This window comes from Pogona vitticeps, chromosome 6 (assembly GCF_051106095.1).
Source record: "Pogona vitticeps strain Pit_001003342236 chromosome 6, PviZW2.1, whole genome shotgun sequence".
NCBI classification, from domain to species: domain Eukaryota; kingdom Metazoa; phylum Chordata; class Lepidosauria; order Squamata; family Agamidae; genus Pogona; species Pogona vitticeps.
Genome location: NC_135788.1, coordinates 94,799,661 through 94,818,636, shown reverse-complemented (window position 1 = coordinate 94,818,636; position 18,976 = coordinate 94,799,661). Strand labels below are relative to the sequence as shown.

Genomic DNA, 18,976 nt, shown 5'->3' with positions numbered 1-18,976 from the left:
AATTAAGCCTAAATTATCTCCAGAGGCAAAAAGAAAAAAAAACACAAACAAACAAACAAACCTGAGGCTGTCCTACTTCGGGCACATCATGAGAAGGCAGGCATAGATTGAAAAAGACCATAATATTTGGAAAGGTGGAAGGCAGCAGGAAAAGAGGAAGGCTAAATGCAAGATAGACCTACTCCCTAAGGAAACCACAAGCTTGAGTTTGCAACAGATGGGCAGGGCTGTTGAGGCCAGGCCATGTTGGAGATTGCTCATTCCTGGGGTCACCCTAAGTAGAAATCACAGGCTTTGTATGGATTCCCTGCATCTAACTGCCAATTCCAAAAAAGTTGAAAGGTTATTCCCTTAATTGGTTGTTGTGAGTTTTTCGGGCTCTTTGGCCATGTTCTGAAGGTTGCTCTTCCCGAAAAACCCACAACAACCATCAGATCCCGGCCATGAAAGCCTTTGCAAATAAATGTCCTTACCAGCTTTTAAATTTTTTAATCATCATCATAATAAAATATAATACCATCCCCTCCTCCTGACCAAGCCTGGTTCCCCATTAGTTTTTCCATAGATCCTAAATACTAGATTTCTGCATACCAATGAAAAAAGTGGCATGTTATGCCCTCCCTCCCTGAAAATCTAAACATAGTGGCCTATATCATAAATGTTCATTTTCCCTTGAAAGGACATCACTGGAGGGAGGCAAATTAACTTCATGTTAAAAAGCATTAACTCATGGTGGCAAAATTTGGTTATGTTTCTTGGGGCACCTGATGAACACAATTAAACTTAAGCATGTGTTAATCACAAATACAGGAATAGTCTGGCATATTAGGACTCTGGAGACCAGGGTTCAAATCCTCACTCAGCCATGGAAATTCACTAGGAGTGGAAATTGTAAAATCACTCTTTAAAAACATATACTTTCTTTGAAAACCTAGTTGCTGTAAGTTAATTTTGCATAACTAATTGATCACCAACAGGCTTCTGAGCGTTTTTCTCCAAAGTTCAGGTATTTATTTATTTCAAAAAATAGAAGTATCAAATTTTCTAAACTCAAACACAATAACAATTACATAAATGCTAAAAGGTCCTAAAGGGAATCCTGTTGAAATAATTTTCAAAATATATTTTACATGATAAAATACCATTTCATTTTCCTCCTTCCATTTCTCAAGACTGCATGGCAAACAGCTAAGGCAGGGAAATATTTAATGAAAAGCGGCTTTATGCTCAGACATAGAAATGTATTATACTTACCTACTTACTTGAATAATCTTAAAAATGAAAGCTTGTGAAAGCAAGTTTGAACAGTCCTCTGAAGATGCTGGTCACAGAGACAAATGCAGCATGCATGCTTGAATTAACATGCTCTGTGTGCCCTTTCCTCCTCTTCCTCTCAGTCCCTCCGGCCCCCACCCCCACCCCCACCCCCAGCCTGAAGGTCTGGATCTGGATAGTTCAGATTTCCCTTTGATATGTTGATCTGCTCTGCTTTAACCCTGGCCTGGTGGTAAATCTTACTAGTGTTAAAAAGCTGATAGCTGTCTTCCTGTTTTTGAGTGAGGATCAATGTGTGCCATTTGTCTCCACAAATTGTCAGAGCAACAGCCTTAGTTACGTTTAACTTGGGGAAAAAAAACATAGCCCCCCTCCCCCCCCTCCTCGCTGGTCACCTGGCCCTCCTTCATTCATCAGTTTAGGAAACGGTTCGGCGAACTATTATTAGATTTAGGAAACGGATCGTGGGAACCGGTGCGAACCTGCTGAATCCCACCTCTGGTTATGGCCACTGGTCTGATCACCTCAAGGCAAATAGAAGGGGAAGATATGGAGGCAGTGACAGATTTTACTTTCTTGGGAGGAAAGTGATGACAAACCTAGACAACATCTTAAAAAGCAGAGACATCACCTTGCCGACAAAGGTCTGCATAGTCAAAGCTATGGTTTTTCCTGTAGTGATGTACGGAAGTGAGAGCTGGACCATAAAGAAGGTTGACCACCAAAGAATTGATGCTTTTGAATTGTGGTGCTGGAGGAGACTCTTGAGAGTCTCCTGGCCTACAAGGAGAACAAACCTATCCATTTTGAATGAAATCAACCCTGAGTGTTCACTGGAAGGACAGATCCTGAAATTGAGGCTCCAATACTTTGGCCATCTCATGAGAAGAAAAGACTTCTTGCTAAAGACTCTGATGTTGGGAAAATGTGAAGGCAGGAGGAGAAGGGGACGACAGAGGACGAGATGGTTGGACAGTGTCACCGAAGTTACTAATATGAATTTGTCCAAACTCGGGAGACAGTGGAAGACAGGAGGGCCTGGCGTGCTCTGGTCCATGGGGTCACGAAGAGTCGGACATGACTTAACAACTAAGCAAAAGTCATTACCAGTGATATGAGATGAAAGAAACCTGATGTTATCAGGTGTTGGCAACTGTGGATCTTTGGTTGTTTTGAATTGTCCATTGATGAAGACTGATGGGAATTGTAGGCTAAGATTAAGATTCTAAGATTATCTCAAGATCTGTATTTGCCCATCCCTAACTTGGAGAAAGAGGTTTAGACTGAAATGGAGAGTTGTTTTATTCTTCAGCCCCTAGAGGCCCAGCCAGCATGGTCTGTGGTAGGGGATTACAGAATCTGTGGTCCACTGCGCCTGGAGCACCAGAGGTTCCCCATTCAGGGTTAAGATGAATGAAGTGATGCTGGGCTGAGGAAAGATCCATTGGCAGAAGGAGAGCAGAAGTGGTGAAGCCGGCATGGTGAGATGGGAGAACTGGCTAAACACATTTCAGGAAACCGGCAAGCCCTGGAGATGTTAGGATAGGCAGTTGATGGTAGCAGAAACATGCCTGGTGGAAAATGTTTGTTCATCTTCCAGCAACAGCCACAGATTCTCAACTCTCTGCCTTTTTTTTTCCTGGTCGTTATCCTATCCTCCAGAGTGGAAAGTCTACCTTCTTTTAGAGCTGTTATCATTTTGGTTACATAACCACCAGCCGTTGAGAGATAGCGGGAACGATCCATTTCTGTTTTATGTGATGAAATTTACTGGTACGGATGGATGTTTTCCCTCCCTTCACAGCACCATTGGCTGGCCCAAGACACCGCCTTCTCTCTGACGTCCTTAAGGCACTCGGGGACATTGGCTCCCTGACATCGTCTGTGTTGGCTTCTGTTCCTAATCTTGTCAGCAAATCTCCGCTTGTGCAATCAGCACAATCTTGTTCCAGCCAGCTCAGGTACAATGCCTCCGCTGGTAGGTCAGATGTCAGGAGGAGAAAGTTAGCTTTCATCTGGGCCAAATGAGCTGTTGCACTCATTTATGACGACTTGCCCTGGAACAGTAGTTTAATCATTTAATAGTCAATGTTAGGTGGGACTGTTCTTGCCATTCATAAATGTCCCTGGACAAAGGGCTATCCTTAGTCCTCGTTGTGAAACAGGTTTGAAAGCCACTCTCTACATGCTCAGAGAAGCACCAGGTTTGAGTTTGCCGTTTTTTACGCTGAGCTCTAATAAGTAGGAAAACAACATTGTGGAGAGTGACTGAGGTATTTAGCTTGCTGTGGACTGAATCTGATGCTCTGCTGAGGATCAAAACTAGGGCATGTTAGGGAAGTGCCACATGAGGTGGCCCAAGAAAGCTCTCTTTCAGTCCAAAAACTGTTACAAATAACATTCCCAGCTTCCAGAAACAGTGGAAACCCAATTATTTCTCATTGGCTATTTTAAAAACTTAAAACCATATTATCTGAAAACCTGTAGGTAGAAGCCCATATTCAGGGCTCATATACCTTGTTTATTTGACACCTGAAGAAGGGAGTTCTGTCCTCTGCATCATCATCGTCACTTTCCTGACATGAGAAGAGACTCAGGTTATTCCTCAGAGGAAGAGTGTCCATCAGAACAGGAGCACTTCTCTTCAGACTCGGCTTTTGACATGAGAAGAGTAACAAGGAAGACATCTACTTTCCTAACTGTTGCATAAAAATGCCTGGGCAGAATTGTCAATGTACGTAGTTTAATTCCAACAATGGAAGGAGAACCTCCGCTACACCTGAGGCTTTAAGATTGGTTGAGGCAAAGAGGACTGGCTGTGTAGTATATACAGCAACAACCTCCAGAAGAGGGAAATAGCTGAGAGCGACAGTAAGACTAATCAAGGGATTGGACTACTGCTGCCCATCTCAAGTGGCCACTTCAGGCTGCCTGAGGAAAGGCAGTTCACAAGCCATGTTCTCAGCTTTGTAGAAGGAAGGGATGACAGCCAAGCTGGAGCTCTCCAGTTTATTAGATATTGCCAGAGGTTATTTTTTTAAAATATTCTTCCAACTACTGAACACAACTGTGTTTCTTGTCCAGTGAGTGTGTGTGTGTGTGTGTGTGTGTGTGTGTGTGTGTGTGTGTGTGTGTGTGTGTGTGTGTGTGTGTGTGTGTGTGTGTGTGTGTGTGTGTGTGTGTGTGTGTGTGTGTGTGTGTGTGTGTGTGTGTGTGTGTACACCGGATGGTCAGAGAACATGGAGTCTAAAGAAGAAAACAGGACATGCCAACAACTCTTTTCTGTCAGCAGGATTTTTGTGCTGTTACTCAGTTTCCTGGTTATCCCATTTGTTCTTGTATGTTCTCACTGCAGGCCAATACTGTACACAGGAAGCAAAAACTTACGCACTCAGATTCTTGAAATATCTCCAGAAACATTAGTTTCCGCATAACTGCTTGAATTATCTTCAAAGAAAACTAGTTGTTTGAAGGAGATAAGTCAAAATGTTCCATGTATGTATATTATTCCGAAGGGCACAGGGACCTCTCCCTGAATAAAGGGTCAGACTAGAAAACTATGTATACACTTAATAGAATAGAAGTGGAGCCGTCCTAGCCTTTAGGACTGTTTGCTCAGTTCAGTGAAGGAGCTTTTCATGGATGTGGCTAAGAAGTGTTTGAAATAAACACACACAAGATCAGGACATTTACAATTATCCAAGTATTATTAACATTTAAAATAAAAACACCACAACATAAAGAAAAAAAAATATTGGCATAAAAACTTCTTTAAAATCCCACAAATTTGGTGTTTTCAGTTATTACTAGGAGTTATCTTTTGAACATCAGAATTAAATATGCAATAAATTACCCTAAAACAATATTCTCAATAAAATAACCTGATCAATGAAATAATTTACTTGTAAGTTAAATAGGCATAAATAAAGCAATGTCCCTTTTTCAAAAAAAAAAAAGAGCATCTGAAAAGATGACCAGTCTTGGATGATCAAGACAAAATTCTCCCTAAGGCTAAGATGGATGCTCCAATTTCCGTTCCAAGTGCGCCCGCTGTCATGCATGTCGAACAGCCTTGCGTCGTTGGGCTGCAGCCTGTGGGCCATAGAGCTTCCCTGCTCTCCTCTCAAAGGCTAACACCATCTTCTTGACTACCTCATTGAAAAAGAGGTTGGCCAGTTGAGAATGGAAGACTGACTTGAATTCAAAGGACACCTGAGAGGGGGGGAAGAGAGATTGAAACCATTAATACAGTGATATACTGTACCTCGCGTGTCTGTGTGCACTCACTCATGGTATGTACTGTTGGAAAACACTTCATCAAATGCATCTACCAATAGAACTGTCCCTATCATTAGGCACAGTGATGTATTCAGCACAGACAGCTGATCTGGAGTATGAAAGGGCAGCAAATCATCAGTGATCTACTTCTTTATTATTAATTTATTATTATTACTCTGGAGATGGAGAGAGGTGTGTGGGAGATTTCTCTGTCCTATGCCAAAAAAAACCTTGGATGCAATTGCAGACATATATTTTGGGGAGCCCCTGAAGCTTGAGCGTTTATTGGGGGGGGGCTTCACAACCAGTAACAAGGTCTGGGTCACTAGTGTTATGTTCTTCAATGGGGTTGTTCCATGACAGATCATCACAAAATGTGGACTAAAGTTGCTTCTGCGGGCCTCTGGCATTACTATGACATTAATGAAGCATAACCTTCATTAATGTCATAGTAGAGTCTCCCCTGCTTGGATACTATGGACTTAAGACAACAACATGTCTTGGGCTGACCTTGTCTGCTATGGGTCTGCATGACAATGACGTTCATCCCTCCCCCCCCTGCTAAATTTATGAAGAATAATATCACTCTAAGGAACAGGACTATCATACTTAAAACCAATATCTGGCAAAGAGCCCACAGGTGACCCTGAAAGCTCCCCATGCAATACTTTGTAGCTCTTGCTATCTGTTCCCATGAGTGCTAATCACGGCCATGGTAACAAAGAGCCTTTGCTTAAAGACGCAGTGGTGTAGATTAGGGCCAAAAAGAAGAGGAATGAAAAGCAATGACGATGACAATGGCACAAAAGGAGGCCCGTTTGGGCATCCTGTCCAACAAATGAGCTTGGTACTTTTTTGGACAACAGCTTCCAGAATCCCACATGCTAGGAGGAGGATTCTGGAAAGTGTTGTCAAAACACACCCACCCCAGTAATTTATCTAAGCTCTGCTGATGGAGATGTATAGGCAGCTATGTATGAATGAAGTGTGGCACTGATTTTAATCTGGGCAGGGGGGTGCGATGGTCCCAAGTATTAAAAGTTTGGAAAATGCTGCTCTAAACCAAAGGCCAACTCTCAAGAAGCCTTATTATTTAGGGAGGATCTAATGGTTTTCCTACAGTTAAAGCAATCTAAAAGAAATAAAAATCACAAATCAAACCACATGGCAAACCAAAATGGCAAACTTAAAAAAAAATTGTATGTGCCACAACTCAAAAATGTAGAGAGGATTGCAGCATAAATGCTACCAGTCTTGATCACAGTTTTGTGAAGTATCAGATTTTACTTTTTAAACAGGTTTCCAACTCTTGTAGTTGTGAAATGTGCTTGAAAATGCAATACACTGAGATACTGAAAGTTAATACTTATAGTTGATGACCTCTCTGCCTGGTTAAAAAAAAAAAAGAAAAAGCCCATTCTGCACTTAAGACAGATACTCAGTACTTAGGAACTAAATGTGACGTTGCCTAATCAATTTGTGACAAATGTACAAAGCTGCCATAAAATCCCCAGTTTAAGCCAACCTTTGAACTTGTGATGAAACTGGACTTTGCAAACCTGCTACCTTTAACCTTTATCACCCATTTGACTAACTTTGGAGTCCCACTTGCAACCAGCAGCTGGCACAGAAAGGGGCACACAAGAGACACTTACGTAAAATTTGAGCATGCATGTATCCAGTTGTCCAGGACGTCCTGGCTTGAACTGCCACAGTGTCTCCAAATGTCGAAATAAATGTCCATCCTTACTCACAGCCTGAAAGGTGAACAAAGCAGCATTGGTTGAATGTCTGCTGTTTCAAAATCAGTCCAAACAGAAAAATCACCCATTTTAGTTGTTTGAGTTTGACAAACTGTCTAGTGAAGAAAGAACTGGGCAGCTCTTCATATATGCTAGCCAGGCATAAAGTGGCCTTCCAGAAGTCTCTTCATAGATGAGGGATATGTATAATTATATTCCCTTGAGGAGAGATCAGGACTATACTCTCTGGCCCATCCTCCTTACACTAGAAAGAAAGAAAGAAAGAAAGAAAGAAAGAAAGAAAGAAAGAAAGAAAGAAAGAAAGAAAGAAAGAAAGAAAGAAAGAAAGAAAGAAAGAAAGAAAATCATCCAGATGGAGAGGGCAGAGATTTGTATAAATTGAACATACATTAATTTATATGTGATTGTAACCCACAAAGTTCACACTGCTATGTATCTGTTAGATTTCTTCTGTGCTATCAAGTTACCATCTAGTTATGGTAGCCCTGTGTATTAATAACTTCCAGAAAGTTCTGCCATGAACAACCCTGCTCAGATCTTGCAAACTATGAGCCATGGCTATTCAATCAATCCATTTCATGTTAGGTCTTCCTCTTTTCCTATTACTGTCAGCTTCTCCTAACATTATTGCCTTTGCTAAGGTCTCTGAGGCGACTCCTGTAGGCTACCTAGAGAAGAAATGGACCTTCTTGGGTAGCAGAAAAATGGAGGAGTGGAATGTTGCCCACAAGCTGCATGTTGTCCACCCCTTCCCTACATGGCAATCCCTGGTAGTTTCCAATCCAAGTACAAGCTAACTCAGATCTAGCTTAGTTTCCAAGATCAGTGTGTTCAGAGAGGAACAGCCATGCTTTACCACTACATGGTGGTAAGTAAGGCACATGCCACCCTCGGACAGCATGCAGGTATCCAATGAAAGCATCTTGTGGGTTTCTCTACATCTCTCCTTGGGAATTTGAAATTCTGTTCCTTGTTAGGAATGTGAATCTTGTTTGGATGGGGAGAGCAGTAAATTAGTGTATGAATTCCTCATACAGTAGTGTCAATACAAAGCCCATCACAATGGGGAATGCAAAGTAGTCTTAATATGCTTAGTGGCAACAGTGCTAGATGAATTAAAAACAAATGTTGGTTCTTGACAATGGTTTAAAGTTTCACATGTCTACTGGCAAATCCTATTGTCACTTTCCAATGCTTTCTAAAAACATGACGAGGTCAATTCTCCCATGATGTTGCCACTTTGCATGTGAAGGATGCGTGTGTAAGAGGAAGTGACACAAAGAGCTGGAACATAATCAGCTGAAAGTGCTTTAAACCAGTTTTGCAGCAATGGCCCTCCAACAAATAATTGCAGAACTTATAACTTGGGGCCCCATCACTAACAAAAAGAAATATTTCAAATCTACAGGGCCCAGAATATTCTGGAAGAAGCTCTGCCAATTTCAGGTTGTGCTTTAGCCCTGCCTTATCTAATTAGCATTTTTCCAGATGTTGTGGACTCTTAACTCCCATCTGCCCCACGCACAATGATTATGAGTGTTGTAATCAAAGACATCACCATTGACCCAATTTGAAAGAGTCAACACTTATCCCAGAGAAAGAAGAATTTTAAGCATTGATTCTGTTTTTGTCAACCAAAACTCTGCCCTATGCTCACAGCAAATTAAAACAACCCCGCAGTGGTGTAGTGAAAGCAAAGAAAAAAAAGGCTCAACTATAATAGGAGTGACTTTATGCGCCACCTCCACCCCTCACCCTTCCCTGTTCCCTTTGAGCTTAACTGCAATTCTCACAATAACTGGAAACGAAGGATGGATTCTGCCAGCAACAATGCATTGCTATCAGCTATCTCAGTCTTAAAATCAGAGCTTCGACAACTGGCGTTTCCAGTTTCCAGCTCTCAAAATGCCTTAACCAGCATGGCTGTGGTCATAGGGGCTGGAGGATTCTGGGTCTTGTAGTCAAAACATATTTTTTCCCCAAGCTCTGCTGAAAGCTTCAATTGCTGCATTCTTTTACTCATGGTCATGTTTCTTTGCTCTGATGCACAGATATTGAGCAGATAAAGTGCATACCCAGCAGAGAAAGAATCAGGAAATCGTTGTCTGCCCTATTTCTTTGTGCTGGGCTATTGCTAGAAGTTCTAGGACTAGTGGTTTGGTCCTTTCAAAGGCAGTATAACAGAGGTAGGACGATCTTTAAGTAGGAGAGCATATGACTGCATTGATTTCAGAGTGGTAAGCCAGCTTTGGTGTCTTTTGGGGTCCTCCTGCTCCTTCTGTTGAACAGAGCCATAGGCCACCCCCTAATTCCTAATCTGATGGCACTGCTGATTGCCAGCCTTCAGCCCAGTGGGTTTCTGGGGTTGATCTTCCAGGTGTGGCTTTGGGGAAAGTTTCCTTTCTGCCTTTGCGTAGGAAACAGTTGCTGACAAAGCAGTGCCCCTGATATTATACCAATATCAATATCAGGGCAAAGCACCCCTCCCAATTCACCAAGGGTCCTTACCCGGATCTGTCGATGCGGCACTACAGAAATTTCAGAAACGTATCGTTCTGTCACAGGAGGGAATCCCACTTCCAGTTCAGCCTGAGAAAATTCATTGTGACTGGAAATGACACGGGAGCAGTTACACCAGGGGACAAACTGCTGATAGCTGCCCACGTCGGCTACAATGTCATACATCTGATCGACGGAATACCTGTGAGGGGAGAAAGGAGGGGCAATGGCAAAGATGAGCGAGAATGGCCAAATGTGGATGTGAAGAGAAGGAAACGAGAACACACACAGTGGTGCTGACTAACAAGGGCAGCATCTCAAGAATGTTAGCTCCCATACAAATGCACACAAACGCAGTCCTTGAGGCGTCAGGGGGAACCACTCAGCGTGAACCACAGATCAGTGTCAAACTTCCTCGTCATCTCTGCGATATTTGAAGTAACCAGTAAAAAGGGTGCCCCAGCGCGGCAGAGTGGACCAAGGAAAATCTAATCTGATTAGCTATGATCTAAGGCCCTTTCTATAGGAATGTTAGTTTTCCACAATCAGGGTGGAGTTCTTTCTTTCTTTTTTCCATTTGGAAAATTGTTTCACCCTCTGAACTCCTGTGGGCTGCACAACCCTGACACAGGCTTAGCATCTCGGCAAGAATGAAGCAAGGGAAGCAAACTCACGGGAGCTGACGGACTTCTGTGTACTCCACTCTCTTGGCACCGAGCAGTGGAGCCGCCAAGCTCAGGAAGGGACGGATTTGTTGAGCTGTAGCTGACCCTGAAGCCTGGGTAGGGCAAGTCTTCAGAATCCGTGGGGCGAGGATCCCGTTGCAGCTGAAGTGCCTGCAGTGTGACAACCCCAGTCTGCAGACAAAAAAAGGGAAAAGGGCAGCAGTTAGAAAAAGTAACAAGAATCTTGGGGGCATAAGCTTTTGAGGGCTAAAGCCTACTTCATGAGTTGGCGGATTCTCACATGAAATCCCATATATGTAATGCTATATTAAATATGTTATACAGTACTGTATGTTCAATTGTACCTGTTCAGTGAGTGATGGCTTGTAATAAGCAGAGTTTAGAAGTACAGTGGGGTCTTGACTTGAGAACCTAATCCGTATTGGAAGGCGGTTCTCAAGTCAAAAAATCTGTAGGTCAAGTCTCCATGGACCTACAGTGCATTGAAAACCAATTAATCCCGTAACAGGCCGTTTTTGTTCCATTTTGGTTTTTTTCTGGTCTGTAAGTCAATTCTCAGGCTGCAAGTCAAACCTAAATTTTGCGGCCAGAGAAGTCTGTAACTCAAAAAGTCTGTAAGTCAAGCCGTCTGTAAGTCAAGGGTCCACTGTAACTGATTATAAGTAACACAGTTTCCTGTTACAAGTTACTTTTTTGGAAACAAGTAATGTAAATAGTGGTTGTTGTGGGTTTTTGGGACTCAACTCCCAAACAAACTGCACCAGAGCACAGAGTTCTAACTCCTGTCCTCTGAAGATGCCGGCCACAGAGACTGGCAAAATGTTAGGAAGAACAACCTTCAGAACACAGCCTAAGAGCCCGAAAAACCCACAACAACCATTAGATCCCGGCCATGAAAGCCTTTGCGAATGTAAATAGTAATTATAAGTTACTATTAGATGAAATGAGTATCAAGTTGCTTAAGTGTCATGAGTAACATCTATATACTTTCACATGTTACTTCTAAAGGGCTTTTAAAGAGAAATTTTGAATTTTTCAGATTTAATGTCATTCTCTTTTTCAGTCCTAAAGGGCATAAAATACTTCAGTTTTATATTCTGTATTTTTGTAGGCATTTCCAAGGCGCAATATCAGAATGAGTAGTTAGAGGGATGAGAGTATTTCTCTGTATTTTCTGTAGGATGCAATGATTGCTGGAGAATAAAGAGTCAGAATCTAATGGGTTCCTTTTAAAACATAACTTTTTAAGTTCTGGATCTGAGGGAAATGAGATGCCAACAGTCCAAACAGTGATAATTACACAAACAGTGGCCATTATCAGCAAGGAGCTGAATGCTAACAGACATGCTTAAGTGGATAAGGTGATTAATTCACCAGCATACTGAGAGGTTTAGAGATTGAGTTGAACCTCTTTGTTAACTCTTGTTCAGCTGTTTTAAAATTCTTATCCAAGCAAAGATGTTCCAATTATCACCCAGCTACTCCTTATCAATGGCCACTATTAAGGTAATCATTTGGCAAAATTGTAAGGAGGAGGGACCACACAACGGTTTTGTCTTTTCTTGTTGTTTTGTCTTTTTTGCAGTCAAGTTGCCTCTGACTTCTGGTGGCCTTATGAATGAGAGATCTCCAAAATGCCTTCTCAACACCCCGGCTCAGCTCTTGTAAACTTAAGCCTGTGGGTTTCCTTCAGGATTTGTTTCTTCCTAGTGCTTTCAGATCATCTCTTCAATTTCTAGCATTGCAGGTTTTGGCACTAGGATTCTCTTAGTGTTCTTTTTCAGCTTTACTCTAATGTTGGATATTAATAGTTCATTATCAGTACCACAATCCACTTGTGGTCTTGTTTTAATAGAACTGCAGAGCTTGGCAGAAAGAAGACAACTTGTCCATCTCCTGCTTCCAATTACGCATTTGATTTCTGTATTGACCATTTGGTGATATCCATGGGTACGGATGCCTCTTTGGTTGCTTGCATGTTTATTTATTTGCAATAAACAGATTGTTGGCTTCAGACAACTCTATGAATCATTCTGCTTCATTTCTCTCCCACCCTCAGACCAAATTTTTCAACAGCCTTTGATTCTGCTTTATATCCTATTTTTTGCATTCCAGTCACCTATGATTATAAGTGTCTTGTTTTGGCGTGTGTTCAGTTTCCTCATGAATACTTGCATAAAAGCTTTCAGATTCATCTTCAGCATCAGCAGTTGGAGCACAGACTTGAATGACGATTATATTGACAGGTTTTCCATGGAGTCTGATTTATATTATTCAGTCAGACTTTACATTATGGCCCCTAATTGCCTGTGCTACATCTTGCCTCACTATTAGAGGCATATATAAAACGGTACTGTTCATCTGTATTTTAACTCTCGCAGTGGAATAAATGGGATGCTTAACACTGTGGGGGCTGGACTGTGCCCTTTATTCTCTTTAATTGGTTTTAAAATATTTGCAATTATTCTAAAATTATTTTTTATCTGCTGCTCAGCTAAATTACACTGTCTTATACCTTTTCACTCCCATTTTATGGTAAGAGCCAACCAAAGTATTTAAAGCCCCGCCACTGAATTAATTGAGAGGGTTACAATGCAGTTTCATTCATATTGGGACGTCCTTAAGTAGTTTTGATCAGAAGAAAGTTCGCCCATCCAGCGTGTCTACCCTTATGCCTTGCGTTGACTTTAGAAAACTTTGCGGGGAACAAGTTTTGGAAAAAAGTTAGAACCACGAAGCGGGACAAATGCGTTCCTCCGCCTTTCCTGGACCCTTCAAATCGCCCCCTATAGCATCCCAGCCCCCCCGATCCCCAACAGTCCTTCCCGGGCGCTCCTCTTACCGCGATCCTTTCGTGCAGCGCGGGCGAAAGCCGGTCTCCAGCAGCCGCCCAACGGCGTCAAGGCTGCTCCGACCGAAGCGGCTCGAGGTCCCGGCCATCGTTCAAGCGCAGGCCGTCTTCCGAGCCTAATCTCTGGGTTCGCAACTCGCGGGTGGCCGGCCTTAACGAGCTCCGAGTCTTTGCCTCCCGCCCCCCTGGGGGCGCGTCTGGGGGGGCGGGCCGAGCGCGGCCGGGAGGTTCAGCCCCCGTCCCGCCCCTCCGGAACAGGTCAGGCCAGCTCTTGACAGGTGTGTGGACAGGGAGCGACAAAAGTGCAATCGAAGTGGATTAAACCGAACCCACACCCGGCCAGAGCCTCACGAAGAATGTCCATCATGGTCACAGGGCATAGATGTGGAGAACTATGTTCTTAAAAAAAATACTGTAATTTTGCCAAGCTGTATAAGAGAAAGTCAGCTGTGTTGTGGTGGGCCCCGGTTCTGACCTAGATGAGCAAGAGGGTCCCTGAAGGTAACAGGGCTGACATCGGAGTAAAGCACATTGTCCTGATTTAAAGCAGGGATGGGAACCCCTGTTTGTCTCCTGCTTAGAATACTAGAAATCAGCTAGAAATCAAGACTGCCGCCGTATGATTTGACAATGGGCCTAGCATGTGTCTGGGAAATGGCAGGAGGTGATGATGTGCCTTTATTCCCACGGATAGTGTGTGTTTGTAGGGCAGAGATGGGGAAAGAGACTGCTGTGCCTACATAGCATTTTTGGCTAGTTACAGTGCACTTATCTTGAATACAGTAACACTGTGCCTAAGACCCAGTAATAAACCTCTCTGTGAAGTGGCCTCCAATTCCTTGTTTAAAACCAGTGGTCATGTTGTGACATCGATTCCCACGCTTGTATTTTTCTACTGGCTTCAGGAGGCACTTGGCTGGTCTGTTGAGATGGACCAGTTTGCAAACTGAACACCTGCATTTTCAATATTTAGCAAATATGTGCAAATATTACACGTGGTCCTTCCAGAGAAGTGTTTCAGTATTAGAATCTGGCTCAACTTACACAAAGTTATTATTTAAGAACACCCCATTTTTCATGTCAAATGTGTAGTCAAACAGCCACGTAGCATAATTATCACCCTATATATAGGTACATACTGACAGCAGGCTCCACTCTCTTCTCCCACTGCCCACCCAGGCAACTGGATTCCAGTCACCCACACAAGACTCACTGTCAAACCCAAGTCTGGCTTGCCATATGGGATACTTTGTGCCACCATGAGCATTTATTTATTTATTTATTTATTTATTTATTTATTTATTTATTTATTTATTTATTTATTTATTCATTCATTCATTCATTCATTCATTCATTCATTCATTCATTCATTTAACTTATATGCTGCCCACACTACCCGAACGTCTCTGGGCGGCTTACAACATTTAAAATACAATAAAAAGGCAAAATAAAAGGGCAAAATAATTAAAATGCAATTAAAAATATATACTCTAAAAATTGCCATCAGACCCCCAGCTGATATTATTTCAATTAAAAGCCTTCTGGAACAGGAAGGTTTTGACCTGGCGCCGAAATGTCATCATCGTCGGCGCCAGATGAATCTGTCAGGAGGGCACTCCATAGTCTGGGGGCAGCTGCCGAAAAGGCCCTTTCTCTACAAGCCCTCCCTCTTATCTCCTTGAGGGACAGCTCTTTCAAAAGGGCCCCCTGGCTAGATCTTAACTGCTGGGTAGGCTCATATGGAAGGAGGCGGTATGTATGTATGCCGCTGAGTACTGGAATGCAGTACTGGAATATCAATTTGACACCTGATTAGCACCTAGATTCCAAACAGCCCTTCCACTCATAGCAGATGCCTTCCTCCAACTCACACCCACAGCCGCCCACAACAAAGGCCAAGGAGACCTGGGGGTTGGGGGGGGGGGGGAGAGTCCAGATGACAGATCCAGAAAACCGAGAGGAAATATGCCAGGGATGTACCAGAAAGAATCACAGAAGGATAATTACCCAACAAAAGACTCTGTTTGTAGTAAGAAAAAGGCTTGCAAAAGCTGCAGCAATTTGGGAAGCCATACTGTATCTAACTTATCAGATAATCAAACTTTTCAGATGGCTAAGTAAACAAAAAAAGGGGGGGCATGTGAAAGAATTTAAGCTGGCCTATGAAACAAATGCCACTGTTACGCCACTGCCTGTATTTGGATTACAATCAAGACAGAGCCTGTGATTAAATCACAGCCTGAAGAAACCATCAGGAGAAGGCTTAGCAATCACAGAAGATTCAATGGGGGTGGGGTGGGGGTGGAGGCACAGAAGGAAATCAGAGTAATGAAATACATGGTTAAGAGTCTGAATGATCTATTAGGACTCAAAGCCTATGAGGACATGGCATGAGTTAAACCCTTGGGATGAGTGACATTAAGTGTTTAGGAGGCAGAATGTCCTGAAGAATGTGACTCCTAAAGTGGACTTCGGTAGCTAGAATGGACACAGACTGGGAAATGCTGGAGATTTCAACACACACATGGATAAAGAGACCATGGGAAATGACGACTTTAGAGAAATTAACTGAGAAAAGAAAAATTACGACGAGATCATCATGTGGAGATACACTATTTGAGACATGGCCCCCTTTCTCATAAGAGACATATAGATTACAAGCAGAATATCAACAATTTGGGGGAGACATTTTATAGACTAGTATAACAAAAGCTTATTGGGGATATAAAGAAACCCTGTTCAATAATATATGTTGATTTTTCTTTTACTTTGTTCTTTAAAATACTCTCTTCTTTTTGCATTTACTGTTATATCTTATGTTATATCATACAATTTTAAAAATAAGAAAAAAAGAAAAAGCAGGGATCAAATTTGAAGTTATTGAACACTTTGCTGCATCAACAATTGACCTCATAACTGGATTTATCCAAACAGGTGTTTATGCATCTGTGCTCAATAGTTACAACTGAATAAAAGTACTAATAAAGCTATTTACTATGGACCAGTCCCTTTGCCATTATGGAACAGCACATGACAAAATTCTTCCACTGGAATGAACTATCATCGCAGTTCCTCCTGGAAACCAATTCCAAAGTAAGTATTAAGTCACAAGGCCCCTGCCTGCATGACTTAATTTCTTTTTAATGGGGTGTCGGAAATACCAAACAGACCTGCATCTCCCAAGTGTGAAACACGCCCTTTCTGTTTACCACTACCTCATCGTGCTCTATAAAGTGAAAACATCAAAGGTCTGGCACTCCCCAGAGAGCTCTAAGCTATATAAATTAGTTGAGGTGTCACTTTTTTAACCTTTGAAATTCTACTGACCTCTCAATTAAGTAAAAGGTAACTGAAGTGGAACAGTCCAACTTTATTGGGGGTTTGCTGTGTGCTTTTTATCACGTTTACCCCAAAGAGAACTTTATTTAAATGGTAAAAACAGAATCCAGGAGCTTCATGCAAATAAAGTAACTGCTCTATGTAGACCTGGAAAAACTCCTTATCTAAACTAGTGCCCCAGAATCCCCATCCATCATGGCTGCGGACTGGGTGATTCTGAGGCATGTAACATTTCCAAGTTCTGCCTATACAATTCAACTGGGGGGAGGCTACCTCCTTCCACCTCCCCAGCAGGCCCCTCACAATTAACAAAATATTCTTTATGCATTTTACAGGTGAGACAGAAGTTCTTAGATAAGTATAAACAAGATTCATGATTTGTGGTGTTGTTTTCTAAGCCTCTTATTCTCTGCAAACAGTAGACCACAAGTTTACTTTGAGTCAGTAAGCCAAGATCCTGTTTTCAGTGAGTCCTAGAATGGCTGAACAAGAAGGCTTTTGCAGAGACCTTTCATTACCTATTGAGAGACCCCAAGTGATTTTCACACATCGGAGTATTGGCCTGCAACTTGGGAAAGCCACATTCAATCCCAGCTAAGCCATGAAAATCACTGGATGTCCATAGGCCCATTTAAATGGCACAAGGCAGGCACCTTGTCAGGAGTCACTCAGATGCAGGTAAAGCAGCCAATAACAAAAAATGTTATTAAAAGCACAAGTTGGAAAAATTACCTTTTTGGATATCTGCCCGCACACTGTGTCAGCAGCATGGCTGGTGTGAGCAATTATAATTGAAAATTTATGTTCAAATTAAAAAAAAGTTAGAGGACTCACATCAGAACCCTTGAGCGGCACGTGGCCCACAAGCCTCATGTTGCCCATTCCTAACAAATGCCCCTTGTGGGTTGCAGCGCACTTCATCCAACCTGTGTGAGATGCAAATGAGCTGAAGTCTACAAAAGCTTAACCAACAGAAGGTGTTTAAGGTGTTACAAGACTCGTATTTGGCATTGCTGCCTCAGCCTTTTAAAAATGTAACTAAGAATTGGTGCCCACATTTGTGTTTTAAGCTCTTTCTTCCTCGTTTCTTCTTCCTTTTGTGTCCTGGGTTTGTCAATTTAAAGTTTTGGGTCACTCTGAAAACCCCTTTTCACCTTTTTCATTTTTTGGCTATTCAAAATGGCTTAAGCAAAGTTTCATGGAAACTATGAGAGGAGAAAAGGGCAACTGCCTTGTGATAAGGGAGCTGTAGACATGTGATGGATGAAACTGTCGTAGGTCAGGATAGGCTAATAATAATAATAATAATACAGTGGTGCCTGGCATAGCGAGGTTAATCAGTTCCAGATTAACCTTCACTATAGCAAAACATCGCTGAACGGGACAGGGAAAGCCATTGAAACGCATTAAACATCGTTTAATGCGTTCCAAAAGGCTCCTTGACTCACCGTTCAGCGAGGTTTCCTATGGCCGGCAGCCATTTTCGCGCCCTCTTTAAGCGAGGGGAGGGTGCGAAAACGCTGCACGCAGCCATTTTGGGGCTTCCGGCGGCCATTTTGTCCGCCAAACAGCTGATCGTCGGAGCTTCGTTTTGCGAAGATCGGTAAGCGAAACGCTTACCGATCTTCCCAAAGCGAATTTCTCCCTATCTGAAGCTCGTTGAGCGATCGCATTAGCGATCCAAAAAAAGGATCGCTATGCGATTTCATCGTTATATGGTGCGCTCGTTAAGCGAGGCACCACTGTAGTAGTAGTAGTAGTAGTAGTAATAATAATAATAATAATAATAATAATAATAATAATAATAATAATAATAATAATAATAATAATAATAATAATAATAATAAAAAATAAAAAAAATATGCTAAGGCGATGGGATTGTGCATGATAAGCATATGAGGCAGGATGCTGTCCTGATGCATTTGAGTGTGAGGGACCCTGGTTTAGCATCTTTGGTGTGTTGGGTTTTCAGGTGCCAGCACATGCTCATCTCTGTTCTTACCACCAGACACCTTTGGTTGTTGGCAGACAGGAGGAAGGCAAAACGGAAGCAACTGGGGAATATGGAAGATTTCTGAATTATCATGATGATGTCAACTAGAATACAAAAAATGGCTCTTTCTGTTTATTTTAGCAACTGAGGGTGTAGTAGAGAACTGTGGTACAGCATCAAACACCATCACTTGTAGCCAGAAAAATCCTGGGGTACAGGCAAGTCGCTGGAGATGACAACATTCTGTGTCTGGGCTTCATGGCAGTAGAGGGAATCCATGCCGCACCAATCT

General features: G+C 42.3%; 1 protein-coding gene across 1 annotated transcript; it reads right to left on the bottom strand.

Moving 5' to 3' along the window:
• Positions 1-4,963: 4,963 nt before the first annotated feature.
• Positions 4,964-13,503, bottom strand: LOC110074902 (coenzyme Q-binding protein COQ10 homolog B, mitochondrial). Its single transcript, XM_020785638.3, has 5 exons — positions 13,344-13,503; positions 10,490-10,672; positions 9,825-10,017; positions 7,209-7,310; positions 4,964-5,487 (listed from the first exon to the last, which is right to left on the bottom strand). Exons 1-5 carry the CDS (start codon positions 13,439-13,441, stop codon positions 5,329-5,331), a joined length of 735 nt encoding a protein of 244 aa, XP_020641297.3. The 5' UTR covers positions 13,442-13,503; the 3' UTR covers positions 4,964-5,328.
• Positions 13,504-18,976: the final 5,473 nt, after the last annotated feature.